Raw genomic sequence first — 20,189 nt, forward strand, 5'->3', positions numbered from 1 at the left:
ATTTATTTTCTTCAAGTTATAATTCTTAAAAACAAACATGAAAAGATGTACATCATATACATTTTAAAACATTCATATACTTAGGCTTAGCATTTTCCCTTTAGCCTAGAAATGACCTTGTGTTTAACCCATAAGATCGATGTTAAATTTCAAACACTTTTACGCTCTTATTATTTATAGTTAAGTTATTGGAGTTGTCTCATTTTAAATCTTTAAAATGATTCGTATGCGTCCAAACATGTTTTAGTTTTTATACTAATATTTCAACGATAGAGTGCAAAATATTTTATTTTCTAAACCAAAAAAGTATTAAAAAACAAAAATATTATGAATTGGTATTAATGTTTGAAATGAGACACCTCCCATAAATTTACAACACAAAATTCAATACTGATGTTGTGTAATCCGTAGAGGGCAGTACAGCCTTCTCTTAAATGTCTTCAATTATTCGTGAAATTATCAAATATTTTCTATTTTTCTGTCTTAAGACAACGTATCCTAAAGGGCAGTGACTATGAAATTTGTATTTTACTTTTCTTGTCTTCGGGATATCTATCTAAATGGTTGAGACTCATAAAACAATATTCAATCCAAAACTAGTCTCAAAGTAAGAGGGGTCAGGTACTTTAAAATAACTGTTTTAATCTGCAAACTTATAATCTGTTAAACGTTTATTTCTTATTAACTGTTACTCAGCATTATTTTGACACAATTTTTCCTGCCTTATATGCCACCTACATACAGAATATTGAGTAAAATATTGAAAACCAAGCTATTAAATTACTCTTTAATGATATTATAATTGAGATTAGTTGACAGATAAATTTTGTACGTGATTAGGCCTATTACTAATGTTTACATTTCTGTCAGAATCAATTTAGTAGGAGCTATAAATAGTATGGAGACTACATAAATTGTCCTGGCTTCAACCTGCTGGCAACCGCCTCTCCAAACAATGCTGCTCCATACCTGTTCTCCTCCCACCCCTTGACTTCTTTCTCACAGCGGCCCAGCCAGTCAAGAATACGGGTGAACTTGTTTAGTTTGTATCCAACTGCCTACAACAAAATGAAATTAAGGATGTAGAGTGAGTCCCTCCAAATTGACCTGGAACTTAAAAACATTAGCATTACTAAAAACAACACTTATACAACGATAAATTAATAAAGAGGGGAGTTTTAAAATACTATCTGGCAGAAAAATATCTTCTACAACTCTCACGCGGTCCGAAACCCCAGACTATCTGGAAGACCAATACAATTTATATTTAAATTTCAAAGAAAAATAAATCTCAGAACAATATACTATATCTCAGCCTTAGCTCAAATATACTATCTTAAGAAACCTGACAGTCCGTGCTAAAAAGAGACCGTGCTAAAAAGTTTTGATAATTTGGTTTTAACGGAAGCTACAGCTTTTGAAAAAAATAAAGAAACAGGAAAAATTGTGGAAATACTATGATACCGAAATATTATGATGAAGCCATAATTAAGATGAACATATTATAGCCCAATTATTTGTTTCAAGAAAGAAGTGCAGGACAATACTGAAATAAGTTAATGTACTGTGATACAATAACACATATTAGATTGTAAGTTATACAATTTTCTTAACTACTTTTGTAAAATTTGAGTAATTTATATTAGTCTGAAGCCATAATGAATAAAATGTCTATGTTGTTTAAATGGGGATAGCTTTAATTATCTTCAAATCTGTTGTGAAGAAACTCTGAGTTCTAGAGCAGTCAGGATATGGGATAGGTTAAATCATTGTTTGATGCGTACAGAAGGCAAGTAAAAACAATAAAAAAAATGACAAAAAATCATGACAAGTAAGTGTTGTAATACCTTTTTGACAAAATTTAATGCATCAAAAGATTCAATGAACTGGCTTTTGTGAAAGGCTATTGAATTCGATATATTAATTAGTAATGGAGAATTTTACAAACTGATTAAACAGTTTTAAGACTAGCCTGTTTACTGGAAGAAGAGGATTTAAATTTTAATGTACCATAGTTGTTGTCGATAAAGTACTTCTGTAGACATTTCTTGGAGATTGTATATGATATCACATTGAGTTTCAATTCACCTACGTCGTGGTTAGATGTCGTAAATGATAATTTTTAATGGTTGATAATTTTCTGGGTTCCTTTCAAAGGGTTGCGATTGGTAACAATCAGACCTGGCTTAGTCTGGTTTTACTGTAGTAATAAGTGTTTATGTCCAAGCTTCATCAATTTATAATAGTTCTTTAATTCTCTTTAGCCATTAATCTGCAAATTGTAAGCACCTTGAAGCTCTCGTATGTGATTTATAGTTTTATGATTTAACAATGTTTGCTTGTTATAAACTGATATTGCTTTCTACATTTAATTGAAACGTTTTTCAACATCTGCTTTATTGAAAACCTAATTCCAATACTGTACTTGCAATATTTTCCGGAGGTTTAGTTTGGTTTTCTAATAAAACTTTTACTTTTGTGTTTTGGTTCAGCATGCTTGCTACTTAGAAACTTAAAAATATAAGCCATGCGTAGAGATTCGAGAGTTTATCAATTTTTTATGTAAAATATATTATTAATACCGTGATTCCACTATCAGATCTAAGGTTGATGCCTGTAATGATGTGTTTTAATCTGTAACCACTAATATGGTATTAGAGTCTTTTTATGAGGAGTATCATAGCATTAAAATCTCCAAACAAACAAAATTTATTTCTGGGCGATTTGCATGTAACCTGCGTTCGATAATTGATACGAAAGTTATTTACCGATCGCTTTCATGTGTTTGTGCTGTAGTCTGTGCATGAAAACCTGAAATTAGATAAATAAACAAACAAAATATCGTTTCTTGTAAATATATTATTAGAACTTCGTATTTTATATGCCACTATACATAGAACTCTCATTCTCTTTCATATTTCATGCAAATATTTATCCTGTTTATATTTGTCTGAAGAAGTGTACTTAGATACATAAACATTTATAAATGATTTGAACCACTATATAATGGCTTGTTCTTTATTTCCTGAGAATATCCTGTTTCTGTGGATATACATAATATATAGGTCTAAATACCAATTCCTTTTTATCATGGATGGTACGGTTTCGAATTAAGGAACATTTAAATACATACACTACTGTACAAAAAACGGACCTTATAATGTAATTTGAAAACCTATTTTTATATCATGTTTTATGGTGGAATGTATCTTGCTCTATAAAATAGAGTATCCTACCATAACTGAAAAGATTCACGCTCCCGCCAGCTCACTCATTCTCTCGTATCTTCGAAGGGTTCAAACTCCAAACACCTTAGATAATCTTGATTTGTACCTGGTGCATTGCATTATCTTTCGTTCCGAGCACAACCTTTAACGGATGGACTTATTATATGGACTTTTTACATAACCTCTTAGTTTTTTTTAACTCTTATGAACTTTGCGGGTAATCTAACAGCCCGAGAAGCGGCAAGAGTAAGTAAGGCCCGTAGTTATTGAAGGTCGCCCTCACAGAGAAGTTACCTATGTGGGGAAATCAGTGGGATGATTTTATGCCGATGGTTAATCTTTGCATCAAGTACTCTGGTGCAAACTGTGCTAGAAAGATTACGAAATTTGCGGGTTTCAACTATAATCATACGAAGGCGTCTCTGGGATTATAATTTAATAAGCAGACAACCAGCGACAAAATCACTGCTTACCAGAGAAAATCGGCTCAGGTATGGTTTGTGCGAGAGCACGTCACGTGAACATTGGATGACTGGAGACGAGTTATCTTTACAAAATAGTTATCTTAATAAAAATTTGTCTTCAGAAGGACGCTAACAAGTGTGGAGAAGGTGAAATGAGAGGTGTACTCAAATCTGCATTTCTTCTTGAGTGCCATTTGGTGGTGGATTTCACATGTTTTGGGTAGGTGTTAATTTTGAAGCCTATACAGAGATAGAAGCTGTGCCATGGCCAGCTCTTAACACTCAGAGGCATGTGCAGACAACATTGGACCTCTGTAGCACAGACCGCCTCCATGAAGTGGGTATTGAAGCATTAATCTAAATACGATTGATATCATCTGGGACGACCTCAAGAAGCGCAGTGCCTCCAACAACCTCCAGAAAACATTGCTGAGCTGGAAGTAGCTGCACAGGAAAAATGGAAAAACGTACCATAGGTAGACATCCTGAAGTCAGGGATGCAATACGCAAATTGCTCTTATCAGAGCAAGAGTTAACACATAATATTAGGAAAATATAGCGAACTGTGCTCCTAAAACGTTTTGTTGTAGCTACAGTTTTCTTATTAATTAAAAATTTCACAGGAAATTGATTTTTAGTTATTATTAATTTAAATCTGGGATTAAATCCTTTAAGTATTACTTAAATTATTTTTCATTTTATTTAACACGACCTAAGGTAAGGAATAACAAGATATTTTGTCAATTGTTTATTTATTTAAAATATATTTATAAATATAAGTGGTCATATTTTTTTGTCCAGGCGTGCATTATTTAAATAGTAAAAATACGTTATCCCATTCTCAAGTAAAAGACATATACTCAGGAACCCATTTTATCATTTATAAATTTAACGTCAGAGATAGAGGATATGGCATGTAGTTATTACGATACAGCAGTACTCCAGATCCTCTGTGAATCCCCTTAAACTAACGTCGCCTCGTTTTCTTATACTTATGTGTTACCGGGTGATCTCCAACAATTTTTCTTAAGTTATAACCATTTTTGGGGAATAAAATAAGAATAATATGCTCTCAGAAAGCTGCCAAGTTTAGTACTATATAATTGAAACATATTCCGTTCCGAGGAGAATGCCCTCAGACTATATTAGGTCATCCTATATACGCATATGGTCCCCAAAAAATGTCTTAATTTGTATTGTATTTTTATTGTATTGTATTGTATTTACAGTTGTCTGTAAATTGTTTTCATTACATAAAAAACAGCTTATTTACTATTATAGTCCTCTCCCCTAAGATTTATCATGTTAATTTATGGATGGCTTCCAATGTTTTAGTTCGGATAATTTGGTTGATCTGAATTTCAATTTAGGTATGATAGTAGATGGATTGTACTTATTCCTTTAATATAAATCTGTTATTACCTTACACAGTGGTACTTGTACGGTTCAAAGGTCAACGGGCCAACAACAAAAATTCTAATCACAAAGATTTCGAATTATGCAATCCTTATATTGTATACGAAAGTCAAGCATTAAGGTGAAAAGTTTGAAATACACTGTTTGAATAATATAAACTATTATTACTGTTTGTATCACTGGCTATTAGAAGATCAGTTCATAAAATATTAGTAGCTTATAATATTTTGGAAGCTCTCAATTTTGTAGGCTAAAGGATAGGACACATTGGCTTTATTAGAAACTATCTACCTCTATGTTTTAATGGAATTTTTTATCCCTTGCTACCTATGAGGTAGAAATGAGTTTATTTAAACTAATTTTAGAGACACGTCTCGCCTTTTGATTTCTTCTAATAGTCGTTGATAACAAAACTGTAAGGTTTGCCGATTACTCGTTTTTATTATTTACTGAGTAATTTCTACTAAATTCATTTTTGTATATCGTCCATATTCCTCCAAAGCCTAGGAGGGTTAAGTGCAGTTCATATCAGCACTGAAAATACTCTACTTGGGATGTGTGGCATAAATGGAGGAATGTTAATTTGAATTTGATTTTGGTCATACAAATCTGTGATAGCTATGATTATATGTATGGTTATTGTATACTTTAACAAAGAAAACTTGTGTTAAAATTGTGCTCTTTAATGTAAAAGTCATGATAAGGCTAAAATACTTTAATAACTGTTTTTTTTTTTCTATGATGAACTTTTATCAATAACATTTTATTTAACTTGAAGTTGGATCTTCTCAGTGGAATGCTGACAGGCTATATGATAGAAAACTATTTTATACGACGAATGGGGGTGCTTGTAGATCCAAAAGAATGAACTTAAACCTAAGTTTAGAGGAAACAATTGTTTATTTTAACATTTAGAATATGTGAGATTTTACATGAGTTCAGAAATTCTTTTCTGACCCTTGATGAGTTAAGTGTTTCCAATATTTATCAGCAGCCCCGTCACTTACCGCAATGCTGGTGATGGAAGCCAGGAAAGCAGTGTCAGCAATGGTCAGATTAGAACCTGCGACCCATAAGTTATCGCGTAGAAACAGCTCTACCCAGCCCAGCGCCTCCTCTAGCGACTTGATCTTGTCTGCAGTCACCTCTGTTTCATCTCGGAACAATACAGGAAACTGAGACAAGTACAATCATACACAATCTGGTTTTATTGTATTTATTCATTTATAGTAGGAAACAATTTTTAGTTTAAAAATTAGAACCGAATGATTTTCTTCCCAAGAAAGGGAGTTTGAAGCATAGTGTTCTTAGAAAATTAAACATTGACAGTTTTTATGCATCATACCTTTGTAAACAAAAAAAATTGTGTATGCCCAAGCAAAATTTGGTATTTCAAATTCTTTTTTCTTCTTAAAACCCCTACCAGCTCAGTCGGAATAAAGGAAGATTTCACATGAGACTGTCATCTTGAAATGTTAAACTGAAAATGTATTATTAGTCTAGAAGTCTAATTCGCACAGCACTGATAGGTTTTTAAAACCTGAACAGTTATTGAAAAATTGTCTGGAATTACTTAACTTTTGTGAAAAGTATCAATTTGATTTTATCTTGTGAAAAGCTCATGAATACAATATTTGCCCATATGCCGATGAAAACTAGCTAATGAACTCATCCCCACTATATACACACAATGCCTTTGTACGAAGTTTAAGCTATAAACATGAAAGTTTTCATGCAATTTTATTTTCACGTAGAGTATTATGACGGATAGAGTAAATATTTATCCACCGGTTTTGGTTAACTGTTACGAAGTACCCGCACGATATCTCGCGAATGACTTATTAGCGAAATGATTTCTTACATATATAAATTCACTCCCACATTGGCAACATAGAGTTCGATGTCCGTGTTCGTATCTCTACTGGATTTGGCTGAGCATTAGCGAAGTTTCATTAGTAGATAGGGACACTTTTAAATTTATTTCACCAAATGGACGTTTATAGTCAAATATCTGAGGGTCCGGGCCCCTATTTCCACCATGTCAAACTGTAGTACTTAGAGTTAAATTTTTTTGTTAACTAACCAAGATAGTTACACACCTTTTACATATGAGCATACGACTTAAACAATTATTTAAATATTTATTACGTTATTTCAAAAATTAACTTAAATAAAGAATCAATTTTGTACAACTTAATTAAATTTTCATGAATTTACCCATGAGAATTTCCTATTCTCATATTCAAGTTATAAGTGTAAGGAACAAAATAAAAATAACAGAGCTGAAATATCTTCTATTTCTTGAGATAATGTACCCTTTGAAGAAAAAGCACGACTTTCAGAGAATTTAAAGATATTCTAAATTTATGTGAGATTTCACACTTAACAATATCACCTTTGATGAATCAATATGGCCTCATATAAAACCAGTTCTAAAGTTGTTCTCAACACAAATGTCGACTTAAGTATCCTAGACCAAATTATATTGTTCAGTGATTCGCACGGATTTTGAGTTCCACTATGCAATCACCGTCGAAGAAGATCTGGACTTGATAGGTCTTTGAAAATAAGCTTCATCACAGTTATTACAGCCTCAAGTAAGTGGAAATTTTTACTGTGGTCATAAGGCTCCTCATTAGTTTCTATTTCGGATATTTACACCAGCTATCGTATCTAACGTTTGTCGTCACATTCATGATAAAAATGACTGTAACTAGTTACAGTCATTAGAAATTAATAATTTAGTACGAAAATAATCATGAAGATATGTAGAACAGTATAATCAATTATTTTTTAAATATCAATTTTCTAGCGAAATTGACTCATGACTCCCCTTAAAATATCTTCTGTCCCTGTCTACTAATGCCGTACAAACCAAATTTTGTCAAACTTTTTTTGCCAAATTTTGGACAAGGAAAATGAAATTTGGTTAACCAAATATTCTCATCATTTAAATCACCTTATGAACTTAGCCCTGTGATCACAACGTTATGAACGATTCATTGGTAGATAAGGGTGGAGAATATAATCCACAAAAATTTCCTCCTTAAAACTCTTACATTCGATAAAAATATTTAGTTGACTTCCGACATAATTGTACCTCCCGTAGATTGATCCTTTAGTGATATATTATACCTCCGGTTAAGTTAATCATTCGGTAAACTCAACCATTTAATTAACCAGTCAGCTTGGTCTACTTATTCTAATAACTGACTCAACTCCCTCAAGGAAAAAAGCTCCTGTTGTTATAACCCCTAGTATGAGTGTTTTATGAGTGAAATACAAAACTTATGAAATCCTGAATAACTTATTCGGCTGATAAAGATTACTGTATTTGGTTAAGAATTCTTAAAGTAATAAAACACCTTTATCGTTAAACCTCATTGCGGTACTGGCTTACTTAGAATATACAAATTCTGATTACTAATCCACTTCCTGATGTTACAGAAACATGAAATCTGTAACAACTCTAGCTTAGTTCGTGTAACCACTAGAACTCGCTGACAAACTAGCCATTTCTTTATTTTCTAAAAAATTTTGCAATGGCTGACCCATGCAGTCTTTACGTTCAAGCGGTATACTGGGCAAAGCAGAAGTCGTATCTCAAATCCAACGGCAAAAATGTTAGCAAGAGTTTTAAATATCTTACAGTAAAAATCCAGTCACATTTGTTGTATCTTCAAAGGCTAAGCCACAAAACGCCCTCAATATCAAAATTTTGTTTTAATCCACAAATTAAGAAAACAATATGGTCTAATTAATCCTCTTTTCCCCGAATTTTTAACTTCTCCTCCGGGGGTTGTGGAAATAGCCGCCAGGAAGCCGTAGGCGAGTAACTGATATATAGCTATTACTTTTCCAAACTTAGAATGGCCGCCATCTTGAAACATTATGAGGTATCGAAGAAGTTAAAAGAGTTAAAATTTCATCATATTGCGTAATATATGTAGAAAATATATTGGTTTGGATCTATGATGGGAATTGGTTGAGTTAAAAACTTTGATTGAATGTGAGTGGCCTTCATCTTGAATCGGTGTATTGTTTAAAAATTGCTATCGGACTCATATAAGCAATGAAAAAATACTTTATATACACCAAGTTTGGTCTGAATCTATTTATAAATACTGTAGTGACCGTGTTCAAAATTATTTCCGCAATGTTGTATAAGCCTAATAGTTAAAACTGTGTACGCCTGCTATCTGAAAACCATACGTAGTATAAAAAACACATTAGAACAATGCTAATTCTAAATGATCTGATAACTCTAAAAAAAAATATTTTTAGCGTTTTAATGCATAGTAACTGATATATAACTATTCCTTTTCTAAATTTCAAATGGCCGCCATCTTAAAATCCTTTGGTCAAATGTGAATGACTGCCATCTTGAAAATGTCCATTGTAAAGACTGACTAATAAAGTCGTCCAAGCTATATACAAGTACTGTCTTTGTACCTAGTTAAGTCTGGATATTTTAAAAATATTAGCAGTTAACGAGTTTATAAGATCGACTTAAATTCCTTGCACATAATTAAATTTTCGGATTATGGTGTTTTTGGATTCTGGGTGTTATGCTTGGAGAATATGCAAAAGAATCTCCCTGTATTCCGTCTTGAGGGAGATTGCAATAGGCAGATTTTCTTTGAAATCTACCAAAGAATATATGCAAATTCTTGATTGAAAAACTAAATTATTACATATCTGTTTTAAATGAACACAAACAAATTATATTTTGCGTATTGGCTCGAAGAGGAATGTAAAATCAACATTGAATGTTTATTTATTTACTTTTAGAACAAATCAATTTTAATATTTCTTTTCAGGGCTATAGTAGCCTAATTTCACTTGCAATCAGAAATATTATTTTACAGATATGCATGTCCAGGACCAATGATAATGTTTGCTAGTTCGACTATTAACCAATAATTGTTACTTTTATCATGGAGGAGTATATACTTAATTGTAATAAGGAAATAATAAAAAGGAATTAATAGATCTTTAACCGGTCTATTAAGGAATTATACAAGCTTCTCTTAATTTATTAAGCTACTTAAACGGTCACTGCTTTATTTCGTATATGAATTTTAAATATCCTCCTCCCAACTTCAAAAGTACTAGGTTAAAAAATATTCCACATTTATAAAATTACTTTTTGTTTATTTTTAGCAAATAATTGCGGTTGTAAAGTCGAATGATTTGAAAATAATGACCAAGGTGTACAAAGTGAACATGGCGGTCCATCAAACAGAAGATGATCTGAATTCCTTGCACATAAGCTACACTAGTGATATTTATGTTCTATGCGCCTTATTTCTCAATTAGAATCATTACAACTACATAACATCCAGTCATATGTGATTTCATAATCATATGTGGTCTTCTTTTTTGTCAAGAAAGAATCATACATTTAGAGTACTAAATGATACATTTAAAAACCATACAATACAGTATAATCTTAACATTTCTGTTACCAAAATGTCTGTATATTTGAGGGTAAACTCTTCCTTCTGAACATTCAAAACCAGTGGTTTACGCTGCAGGCGTATAGTTTATTCTTATAAAAATTACTCTAAATGAGGCTCACCTCTTTCTTTCTGTAGGCAATAAAATATTCTATGGACGATTTCATATAATTTCTTAAAAACGTGTTATGGAATTTCATTTAAATTATACAAAAAGCTAATAATTGTTTCGTTACAATATGTTTTATACTCACACAAATATCCCTGATGCGGGCGTAGAGGACTCCTATGTCAAACAACAGTCTGTGGTCAACAACTGCTCTTCTTTTAGGATCTCGCGGGTATAGAGAATCATCTTTAGCGTACTTGTTTACCAGGTACATTGCAATGGCATGGCTGAAACAGGTTCTGGCAAGTTTTAAAATGTAATATTTCTTGCATATCATTATTTAATAAGCACAAATTTAATTTGCTATAAGTTGTATTCTAGTTACAAATCAGAGATTACTTACTACCCACACACGAGGGAAACGTAATGTAAGTGCCTTTACATTTTATAGTATTCTATGGATATTAAAAAAAAACAATAAGTATGGTTAAAGGTGACTATGTGTTTGTATCTAGATTGATATAGTTCAATTCAGCTAAAACGGACTATAGTACGGCAAGGCTTGCAATGATGTGTCTCGTACTATATTCAGAATAAATTCATAACGATAAATATGAATAATTTCATTTTGCTATTCAAAAACATTACAGTACTCAATATGAATAGACTTTTAGATTCTCAATGACGAAAAATGTGTTTTAAAACCTTGTGAGTGGACATAAAGTGTAAATTGTTTGTTTTAAGTTAAGTATAAACGGTTTATACGACGAAATTAGATACTATCTGTGCAAATGAAATCCTGAGCTAAAGTTTCCCACACTTTGTACAATTTGTCAATCAACTCCAAAATCTGAAATGTATCATTTAAGTAGTATTTTTCACAAGTTCATGATAAAGTGATATAAAAAATATAATGGAGCATCTTTGTTGGTATGAGTTTTAAAACTACTATACAATAGAATTGAAATTATAATTTAATATATGTATGTGAATGAAACTTCTATATTAAACTAATTACAAATATGTTTACAAATGTATTTTACTTCTATAAAGTATCAGAAAGTCATTATTTTCTATTCTTTATAAATTCGTACTATGCACTATAAACAATTCTGGATTGCACCAACTGTAGTATTCATGAGATGTAATCCATGGTAGAGTTGATATCTCATAATAAGTAATAGAAAAATGGATATATATATATATATATATATATATATATATATATATAAAATTCATATAAAATAGAAAGAAGCATATGGATACTACAGTCAACCTTTCAATTTAGGACTCAAATTAAGGAATTTATAGACAATACTTTAACTGATTTTTGAAAATATTGTTAGAAAATTTTGGAAAATAAAAAAATAAACTTATTTTAACTTTTAAACCTATTTATTGCTCACCCATCCCATAATGTAAATTCGCCATCCACTAGAGTGGGTACAGTGTGTTGAGGGTTGATCTGGAACAATAAAGTACATTATATCAGAATGATCTTTCAAAATAATACTTATTAATGTGGTATAATTTATTTTTAATATTATTATACGTAAAAAATATTTTACATACTCAAACAGGGATTGGTTCAAATCTCAAACCATTATAATTTTGGTGTCCCTTATCACTCATACTGATATAATATTATTTACATTATCACTGAAGCCCTGATGGTTATTATTCATAATCCATTCAGAAGTAGTATCCTCATTTTCTTATTAATTTAATACATTGCATTAATAAACCTAATTTTTTTGTAAGTAATGATTCAAAAACAAAACCTGCTGGTAATAAAATTCAATTTATTTAATTAATCATCAATTGACAGAAAGACATGACATTCACAATTTATCACTAGATATGATAGCAAATTAAAGATTTATTTACACATTAACCAACTCTTTAATTTAGAACTGATAAACTCACTTTGATAAACTCAGGGTCAAACTGCTCCTTCTTCAAGAGATCAACCATTTGAATGTCAAAGGCCACTCCCACTTGCTTAGCCGCTAGCAGGGCACCTCTGCATGGCCCACTTCGTGGAAAGTAATAGAGCTTAACTGGACTCATCTTCTGGAAGGAAGCATAAACAGTAATAATTACGTGATAATAATAGTTTTTTTACAAAATAACAAGTAACCTAATTATAATTTTAATATTTCTGGTAAATATAAAACTTGCGTTTTATAGAACAGAAGATCCTAACATATCTGTTTTTGTTATCTGTGTACAGGGACAACTCTCTATAATGCCACAGTTTTCAGTTAGGTTCCTGGAAATATTTCGAGGTTTCCACTGATATTCAACTAATGTTAAAGTGAATTTTGAACACATCCGCCATGAACCATGAACTTTAATATTAATGCTGAATCATATATCTGCTAATCATAGATTTAGTAGATATGCATTTTAATGATGAGACAGGAGGTGTAGGGAAAAGTTATCTTGTAGGAAATAAAAATATAGTATAAACGTTAATCTTTAAAAGAATTATTGTGTTTTTTTTTTTTTTGTCTTCATATCAAATAAACATACGGGTCTCAGGAGTTATCAGTAATTTATAATAGTTCAATTTATAGAGATGAATCTCTGTATATCAATATAAAATTCTACCTGTTTTACAATTAGTGACATCTCTTTGGCGACTGATCAAGGGTACACTATATGAGGGGCAGCAGAAACTCTTAAATATTGTCACAGTGAATGATGATTATAATTGTATGGATCTTGATGCAACAAAACGTTATAAACCAATAGAATCTTGTTAGTCCGGCAAATTTAAGCAATTTAAAAAGTTTAACAACTGGATAATAAATGTGACAAAACATTTTAGGCGTTAGTTCATTGAAAAGGGGATTACAAATTAAATTTATGGACACAATTATGTATTACAAGAAGGGGTAAAAAATACAAACTTTTAGGCAAGGGAGGGAGGATATCAGTAAAAATTGTTTTCTAAAGACAAAGGTTTATTAACACACAACATAGGTTCAAAGAAAACGTTCTTCTGCTCCACAAGTTCCCCCTCCCAATAATTACACTATTTTTAACAAAATCGATAATTGATTTTGCATTTCGAAATCGTGGTTTTAACCTAATTTATTCATATGGCCTAATCATATAAAGTAGAAATACTGTACATGTAACATTTTCTAACAAAATCCCGTTGAAGCGTACTCAGTACCAGATTACCGCAGTGTAAAACAAAACTTTTCATTCCCTATACAAATTTTTCAGATCGGTTACTTTCTCTTCATAGTAGTCTATATCTAGTCTATAATAGTAGATACCGAATTGGATAAACAGTTTTGGCATAGGTTCTTAAATCAATAGTATAGAAAAAGTTATACAAAACATTAATAGAGCCTAACTATTGTGGTTTTTATTTACAGAAAATAAGTGCCACTACCAGATTGTTAAAGATATCAATAAATTTAATGTATAAAATTACGGCACCTACCTGTCTGCTTGCAAGGGAACCAACAAACACGGAGCGACTTCCTCGCCGGTGAGAGTGTGCTGTGGTGTGATCTGTTCTCGGCGCGAGCGTTATCTAAGTCGCGTTCGCGTACGAAAGTAGGCGAGCGGCCGAGCGTATTCTGGCCTTGCCGACTTTCTCCGCGTTCACGTTCTGGTGTAAAGAAAGCCGCTTACGTCGCTATACTCAACTCAACATCTGAACACATGCTGTGGGAAAAACTCTTTTCTGTTACATTTTTTTAACAGAAAAACCAAACTAGATATTATTTAGATTGGAAGATTAGATTGACACACTTTTATTTGAACAGTTTGTTAATACATCAGATTAATTACCGTAATCGCTAATACCTATCCACATTGCCACGAGAGTGCAACAGTGAAGCAATGTGCGAAGTTCCGAGTTTCTCCGCCCGGTGGCAGCAAATGTAAGAAACGTATCGTCTGGACTGTAGAATATATTTATCAATAATCATTATTCAGCAGTTTTCGATGTCAAGCGTGGTGATTGTCGTAGTAAAATCAGCACTTTTCCTGGAAGCAGAGTTATGGTGCTTAATTATATTTTTCTGTTACTGACAGCACTTTCAAGAACTTACATATATTTTGATTAGTTCTAAACATTTAGACTACTTTGTAATTTCAATTAATATTAGAATCAGATCAGACCTCTTTTCTTAAAAAGTTTATTTGTTTAATATTTCACATGTCGGTGTTCTCCATCTCTAATGACAAACAGAGAATACAACATGGAACGTATCTTACGTGCAACTCGATGACTAGTAAATAATGAAAACTGTTTAGCCACACAAAGGAATCAAAGTCTGTTACGTTGTTTTGATTCTGTATTACATCTACGTATTATCATACGTGTGTTATACATGCGTTGTACTATACAGTGTCACATGATGTGCTATAAGTCTGCGCCAAAAAGGTGTTTAATAAGGTTCGAAACATATTCAATAAAAGTGCGCAGTGGGCAAAAAATGTGGATCATAAAATTATATTTTATAATAGTGATATGAAAAATTCACTACTTTAAACTAATTACATTATAACTTCAAATTAAATTATATGGAGCAATCTTGATTGGCGTGTACATTTTCCCTACTATCCTAAAACATTGTGGTTATTTTATGATTCCTATACAACAATCTAATGTCTCTCAACGGGGACTGTGCCACTACCTGCTAGTTGACAAACAATAAATTACAGTTGCCTCTCTAACTTATTTTACTTGAAGTGTAAGCTAAAACCTCTAAAACCCCATACACCAACAGGGTTTCTACTCGTATGTACGCTTACAGACTTAGTACGCCCTCAACACTTGATCTTCGTTAGTCGGGGAACTAACTTCGTCTACCAGCCTCTCGCAGGTCTTGAGGTACCTTCAATTAGCACTCCAGCTGTTCTGCCAAAAACTGGAACTTTCATAGTCTCGTTAACGTATATTAGCGGTACAAGGTCATGCAGCCTTTTCCAATGCAAGGCAATGACCATTGCTTTCATGAGGAAATCTAGGAAATAGTTTTATAAAAGTCAATATAATCGAAGGTCCATCATAATATACAGCTGCATGTGATATCACTGACTCACTCACGTATATATATTTTTATGGAAGTGCTAGAAACTTTAAATTTGGCAGGCAAATGGCTTAAGCCGTTTAATCACTGGGGAAAGTCTGAAAATCGGGAATTTCCAATATTAAATCTCCAAAAATACATCACATAGTGGGCCCATATTCACCTGTGCAGGCCTTTTTCCAAAGTTTGATAGCGGCCTAACTGTAGGTCTACCTAGAATCTTACGGAAAACAGTTAGTGGAGAATGGAGTGAACTACAAAAAGGTCCAGGGACTTATTGCCCTTTATCTTAGGTTAGACCACAATATATTTAAACATTCCAGCAGTTTTCACGTTAAATGTTACGTCCCAAGCTTGATAGCGAATGGGCGATTGCTGGACGTAGTTCAAATAAATTTCAGTGCCTTTTATGAAATGAAGTGATACCCAAAAACGTGTGTATGTTTGCCTATCTTTTTTTTAGCCCAAAACACGCTCTCAAAGTCAAAATTTGTATGGAATTAGTAGCTACCAGTTAAGAGATTTTAAGTTTACCAAATATTCCGAAAGTATAAAAATGATCATTTACTATTCCCATCTGTCAAAATGTGCTATGTGCAGTATTAATACATACGGACCGTGAGACTTAAGTCCAATACAGCCGTACTAGATATGGATAAAGGAAGTTTTAGTTTGGTTAACCAAACATTCATATCACTTAACGTCACTTCATGAATTTAAACCGAGTGCTTCATCCTCTAACAATATTTTATCCCCGGTAGACTTATTCCTCTACTTAGGCTTAACACCCCCCCCCCCCGGGTTAAGTTAAACAACTAATAAACAATGGTTCTGTTTTAGATAGCATAATTGGTGTTTCAGGTGGGTTGGTTAAAAAAAATATTTTTAGTCACCTGCAAGTAAGGTGCCTTTCCTAAGGACATTAAAAATAAAATTAATATTTGTTATAAATTTATAAGGAATTCCAAAGAGTTTAAACCAGTATTTAGCGATGTCTTATCACTAGACAGTATTCAAGAAAAATAGTTTTCTCAAAAATATTAAATGGCCTCTGATATACATAAAGTCCTAATAGATGAGATATTTCTGCCCCTAGGTTAAAAATAATTATTTTCCATTGTTGAATCCTAAATTGTAAATGGTGATGATTTTATGATTTAGGTAAGCTACGTATGTCTGATTATATTACAACATTAGTTAGTAACACTTGTTGTACATTCAATAAATTTTAGTTTAGTCTAGTGAAATGTTTTTAACAAGTTGTTTTCCAATGACCATACTAAGGAGTTCTAGACCTTAACAAAGTATGTGTTTGGATATATCAGTCTTTCACTCTCTTCAACGTTTGGATGCAGGGGTTTTTCTTCTTTACATAGATGTGATATCCACATTGTAGAGCTGACATCGCTGATAGGAGATTTTCATTAAAATACAATCTCAGTTTGGCAATATACTGAAAAACACTTCATGGGCTGTTTTCAAAAGTAAAATAGTTTTCTTAATTAAAATTTTCAAGGGGGGAAATCTTGAATAATCACTTTTAGCGATGATATTCTTCCACACATCGGGTTTTATTTTAAAATCCCACTTTGTCTGACAGGTATAAAATATTTGTTTTAACATTTTTAACTTTACAAATAAATTAGTAAGGGAAGTTATATTCAGCATAAAGTTTTTATTAATAAGGTTATCGGTATTGGCGTGGCTGTTATCCTTCAGTTAAGTATATATTTCATGTGTCAGCTCAAACAAACTAAAAAGGGATCTCCTAAGAGACAACCAACGAGATTTATTGTAGAGTAAAACACACGAGTGGTCAGATCCCAAGTCCTTGCATATTGGTTCAAAATATCTTGTCTTTTTAGGAAATGTTTAGGGTAGTTGATTGCATCGATCACAATGGTAAGTATATTGCGCAGTTCCTTAAGGAGATGTCCAGTAGCCAGTGCTTCTCTATGGTTCATGCAATGGTTACAAATTGCACTGGTCACTATTGCTCAAACGAGAAGCCTCTTCATTCTACGCGCCACTGATCTGCCTCCATCAGTGTATATTTCAACACATTTTACCATTATGCAGACTCATAAAGTTATCAAAAATATTAAACAGGTCGTATAATAGATCCCTTGAGTTTGTATAAGAATTAAATACTTTAACAATGGTGTTGTTGTTAGTTAATCTGACAGCATATTAAATCCACGTCTGTGTTACGTCACTAGTACCGTCCAACTGCAGTTTAAACTCCTTACCTTTTAAAATAGAAGCCTTGATTATGAAACCTTCAGAATGTGTTATAATCGAGGATAGAAGTAAAAGCAGCTGATAGGTAATGTTTTTGCCACGTCGTTTATTGTACAACTGATTGATCTGTTTGACAAGGCTACTCTGTCGCTCAACCACGGCGCCCGTGACAGGCGCCAGGCCGCCGCGGCACACACACTGGCATAGCCCATAGATTTAAATATAGCATCAGTGGGTTTTTAAAGAGACACTCTACTCTATAATTTCATCAGCCTGAGTGAATATGTGGCGCATGAGCTATATGAGTCTTGATAATAGCAATTAACTATTAGTCTTCATTGGTTCCAAACTTGGTAGACAAGTACAATCTTGCAGTTTCCAAATATTTAATTGCAATGTACTGATGTCTCAGTAAATCCCAAGAGCAATTCCAAAATTGTTGCATGTAAGAGCGAGTGATAATTATGTTTACTAACTTCAGCCGAAGGAAATGAAACAGCAACTTGCTTTGTTTATATCCCTCAAAATCTATCATACATGCTACCAATGTTAATTTTTCAAAAAGATTTAACACAGTAGCAATTTGGAGTTAGGATTACCTCATGAGAATCGGACTGAGGTGCACTATTCTGGATGGATGATGGATGACTAAGGGGTTGTTTTGGCATGCTTTAAAAAACGAGTAGCATTTTCCAATGTATCGAAGGACTATCTTGTTCTTCACACAAACAAGAAACATACACTCAACCCACACAAATAACCTCGAAGTTATAGACTATGAACCAGTAATATAAGTCAACGAGAATATGTGAGAGTTATTTTCTATTGCTGTGTGTACCAGCACATTGTTCTCAGAGACTTAAGCCACTTGACGTGGCACTCATCAAGCCTTAAAATCTCTATTACATCGAAGAGTTTCGAAAGTGGCAAACATAGAAACCCAAGGAAATTCAGAACGTTGTTTCAAATGTCAACGCTTTTAGGATCATTCTTTATTCAAAGCGTGACTATAAAAACTAACATTTCTGGTATTCAATTAGGGATTTTAGCCAACCAACTGACCTATTTTCACAAAGTGTCGTTTTCCCCAAAAACATAACTTATATCGAACAAGTTGGACTTTTTATGACGGAGCTGGTCTCATTTGAAAAATAGCAATTGGATCGTCTTCGTCTGTCTTGCCTATTGAAAATACAATCCATTGATAATGGGTGACTATACTGTATAGTGAAGTTTCTACCCATATAGTAATTGCACTCTGAGTAAAGTTACTGCCACTTCTGGGTGCTTTAGCATGTTGACCTACCTTATATTTCACATTTCATCTGAAATTAATAATTAATTAGTAATAGCTATTTAAATTCCACAAATCAGAGGAAGGGCAAAAATAACTAATCGAAAAAGAAGAAAGACCACGAAAGTCTTACGAGATTCGCCTATGACGAGACAAGGAGACTATTAGGGATAAAGAGTAATTTGTTATGAGATATTTAAGATGAAAGGAAACGAAAATCAGAATGGAAAACTAATGAGAATGGTGATGCTATCGTTTTGTGTAATACATTGTTCAGATTAAATTTGTGACAAACCCGTACGTGTAAAATTACTTTAGAATTTTTCTTTTGTTATAACTTAATAACTAACTAATAAATTCACATGATGTGTGTTGTTATTTTCATTATTTTGTAACAACCATCCTGTTATGCCCAGATCCCGGGGCAAAAAGGGTCAGTACAAAAATTAATTAATAAGCCTATATAATAATGTCATAACGTAAAAACTTAAAAATACCTATATACTTTTTTATTTATCTAAAGCCTATGATTCAATATACTTGCCCCATTCAATATGAGTACATTGTAGTGAATTAAGGAAGTGAATTTGTTCAACAGCGGGCTTGGTCCATTTTTGTTTTGTTTATATAAACAATATAGTAAAGCTAGTATGACAGGAAAACTAAAACTGTTTGCGTATGATACAGTAACTTATTTTACATGAAGTCGTAATATAGAAGAGTTGTTTGTTATAGCACACTATTACATTCATTGGAAACAGTTTTTAATATAAGAGAATTATCAGTGAAATAGTAGAGGAGTTTAGACATTTCGTGGATTAAATCTTCAAAGAAACAACTCTAAATTAATTGTAACTATTTTTTTCTCCATGACAGCAACTCCACAAACACGAAAGGCTGTCCTCACTTTACATTACCG

At 32.5% G+C, this 20,189-nt stretch overlaps 1 protein-coding gene across 2 annotated transcripts; it reads right to left on the reverse strand.

The window, feature by feature from the left end:
- Positions 1–653: 653 nt before the first annotated feature.
- On the reverse strand, positions 654–14,470 carry LOC124369242 (glutathione S-transferase 1-1-like). 2 transcript variants are annotated; one of them, XM_046827131.1, is made up of 6 exons: positions 14,136–14,470; positions 12,602–12,745; positions 12,082–12,140; positions 10,821–10,962; positions 6,115–6,282; positions 654–1,058 (listed from the first exon to the last, which is right to left on the reverse strand). In XM_046827131.1, exons 2-6 carry the CDS (start codon positions 12,743–12,745, stop codon positions 906–908), a joined length of 666 nt encoding a protein of 221 aa, XP_046683087.1. In that variant the 5' UTR covers positions 14,136–14,470; the 3' UTR covers positions 654–905. The 2 variants fall into 2 exon arrangements, with proteins under 2 accessions (XP_046683087.1, XP_046683086.1); XM_046827130.1 differs by having other exon boundaries at positions 12,602–12,748; positions 14,136–14,466.
- Between the last annotated feature and the right edge of the window lie 5,719 nt (positions 14,471–20,189).

The sequence above is a fragment of the Homalodisca vitripennis genome, chromosome X, assembly GCF_021130785.1.
Source record: "Homalodisca vitripennis isolate AUS2020 chromosome X, UT_GWSS_2.1, whole genome shotgun sequence".
Taxonomy (NCBI): Eukaryota; Metazoa; Arthropoda; class Insecta; order Hemiptera; family Cicadellidae; genus Homalodisca; species Homalodisca vitripennis.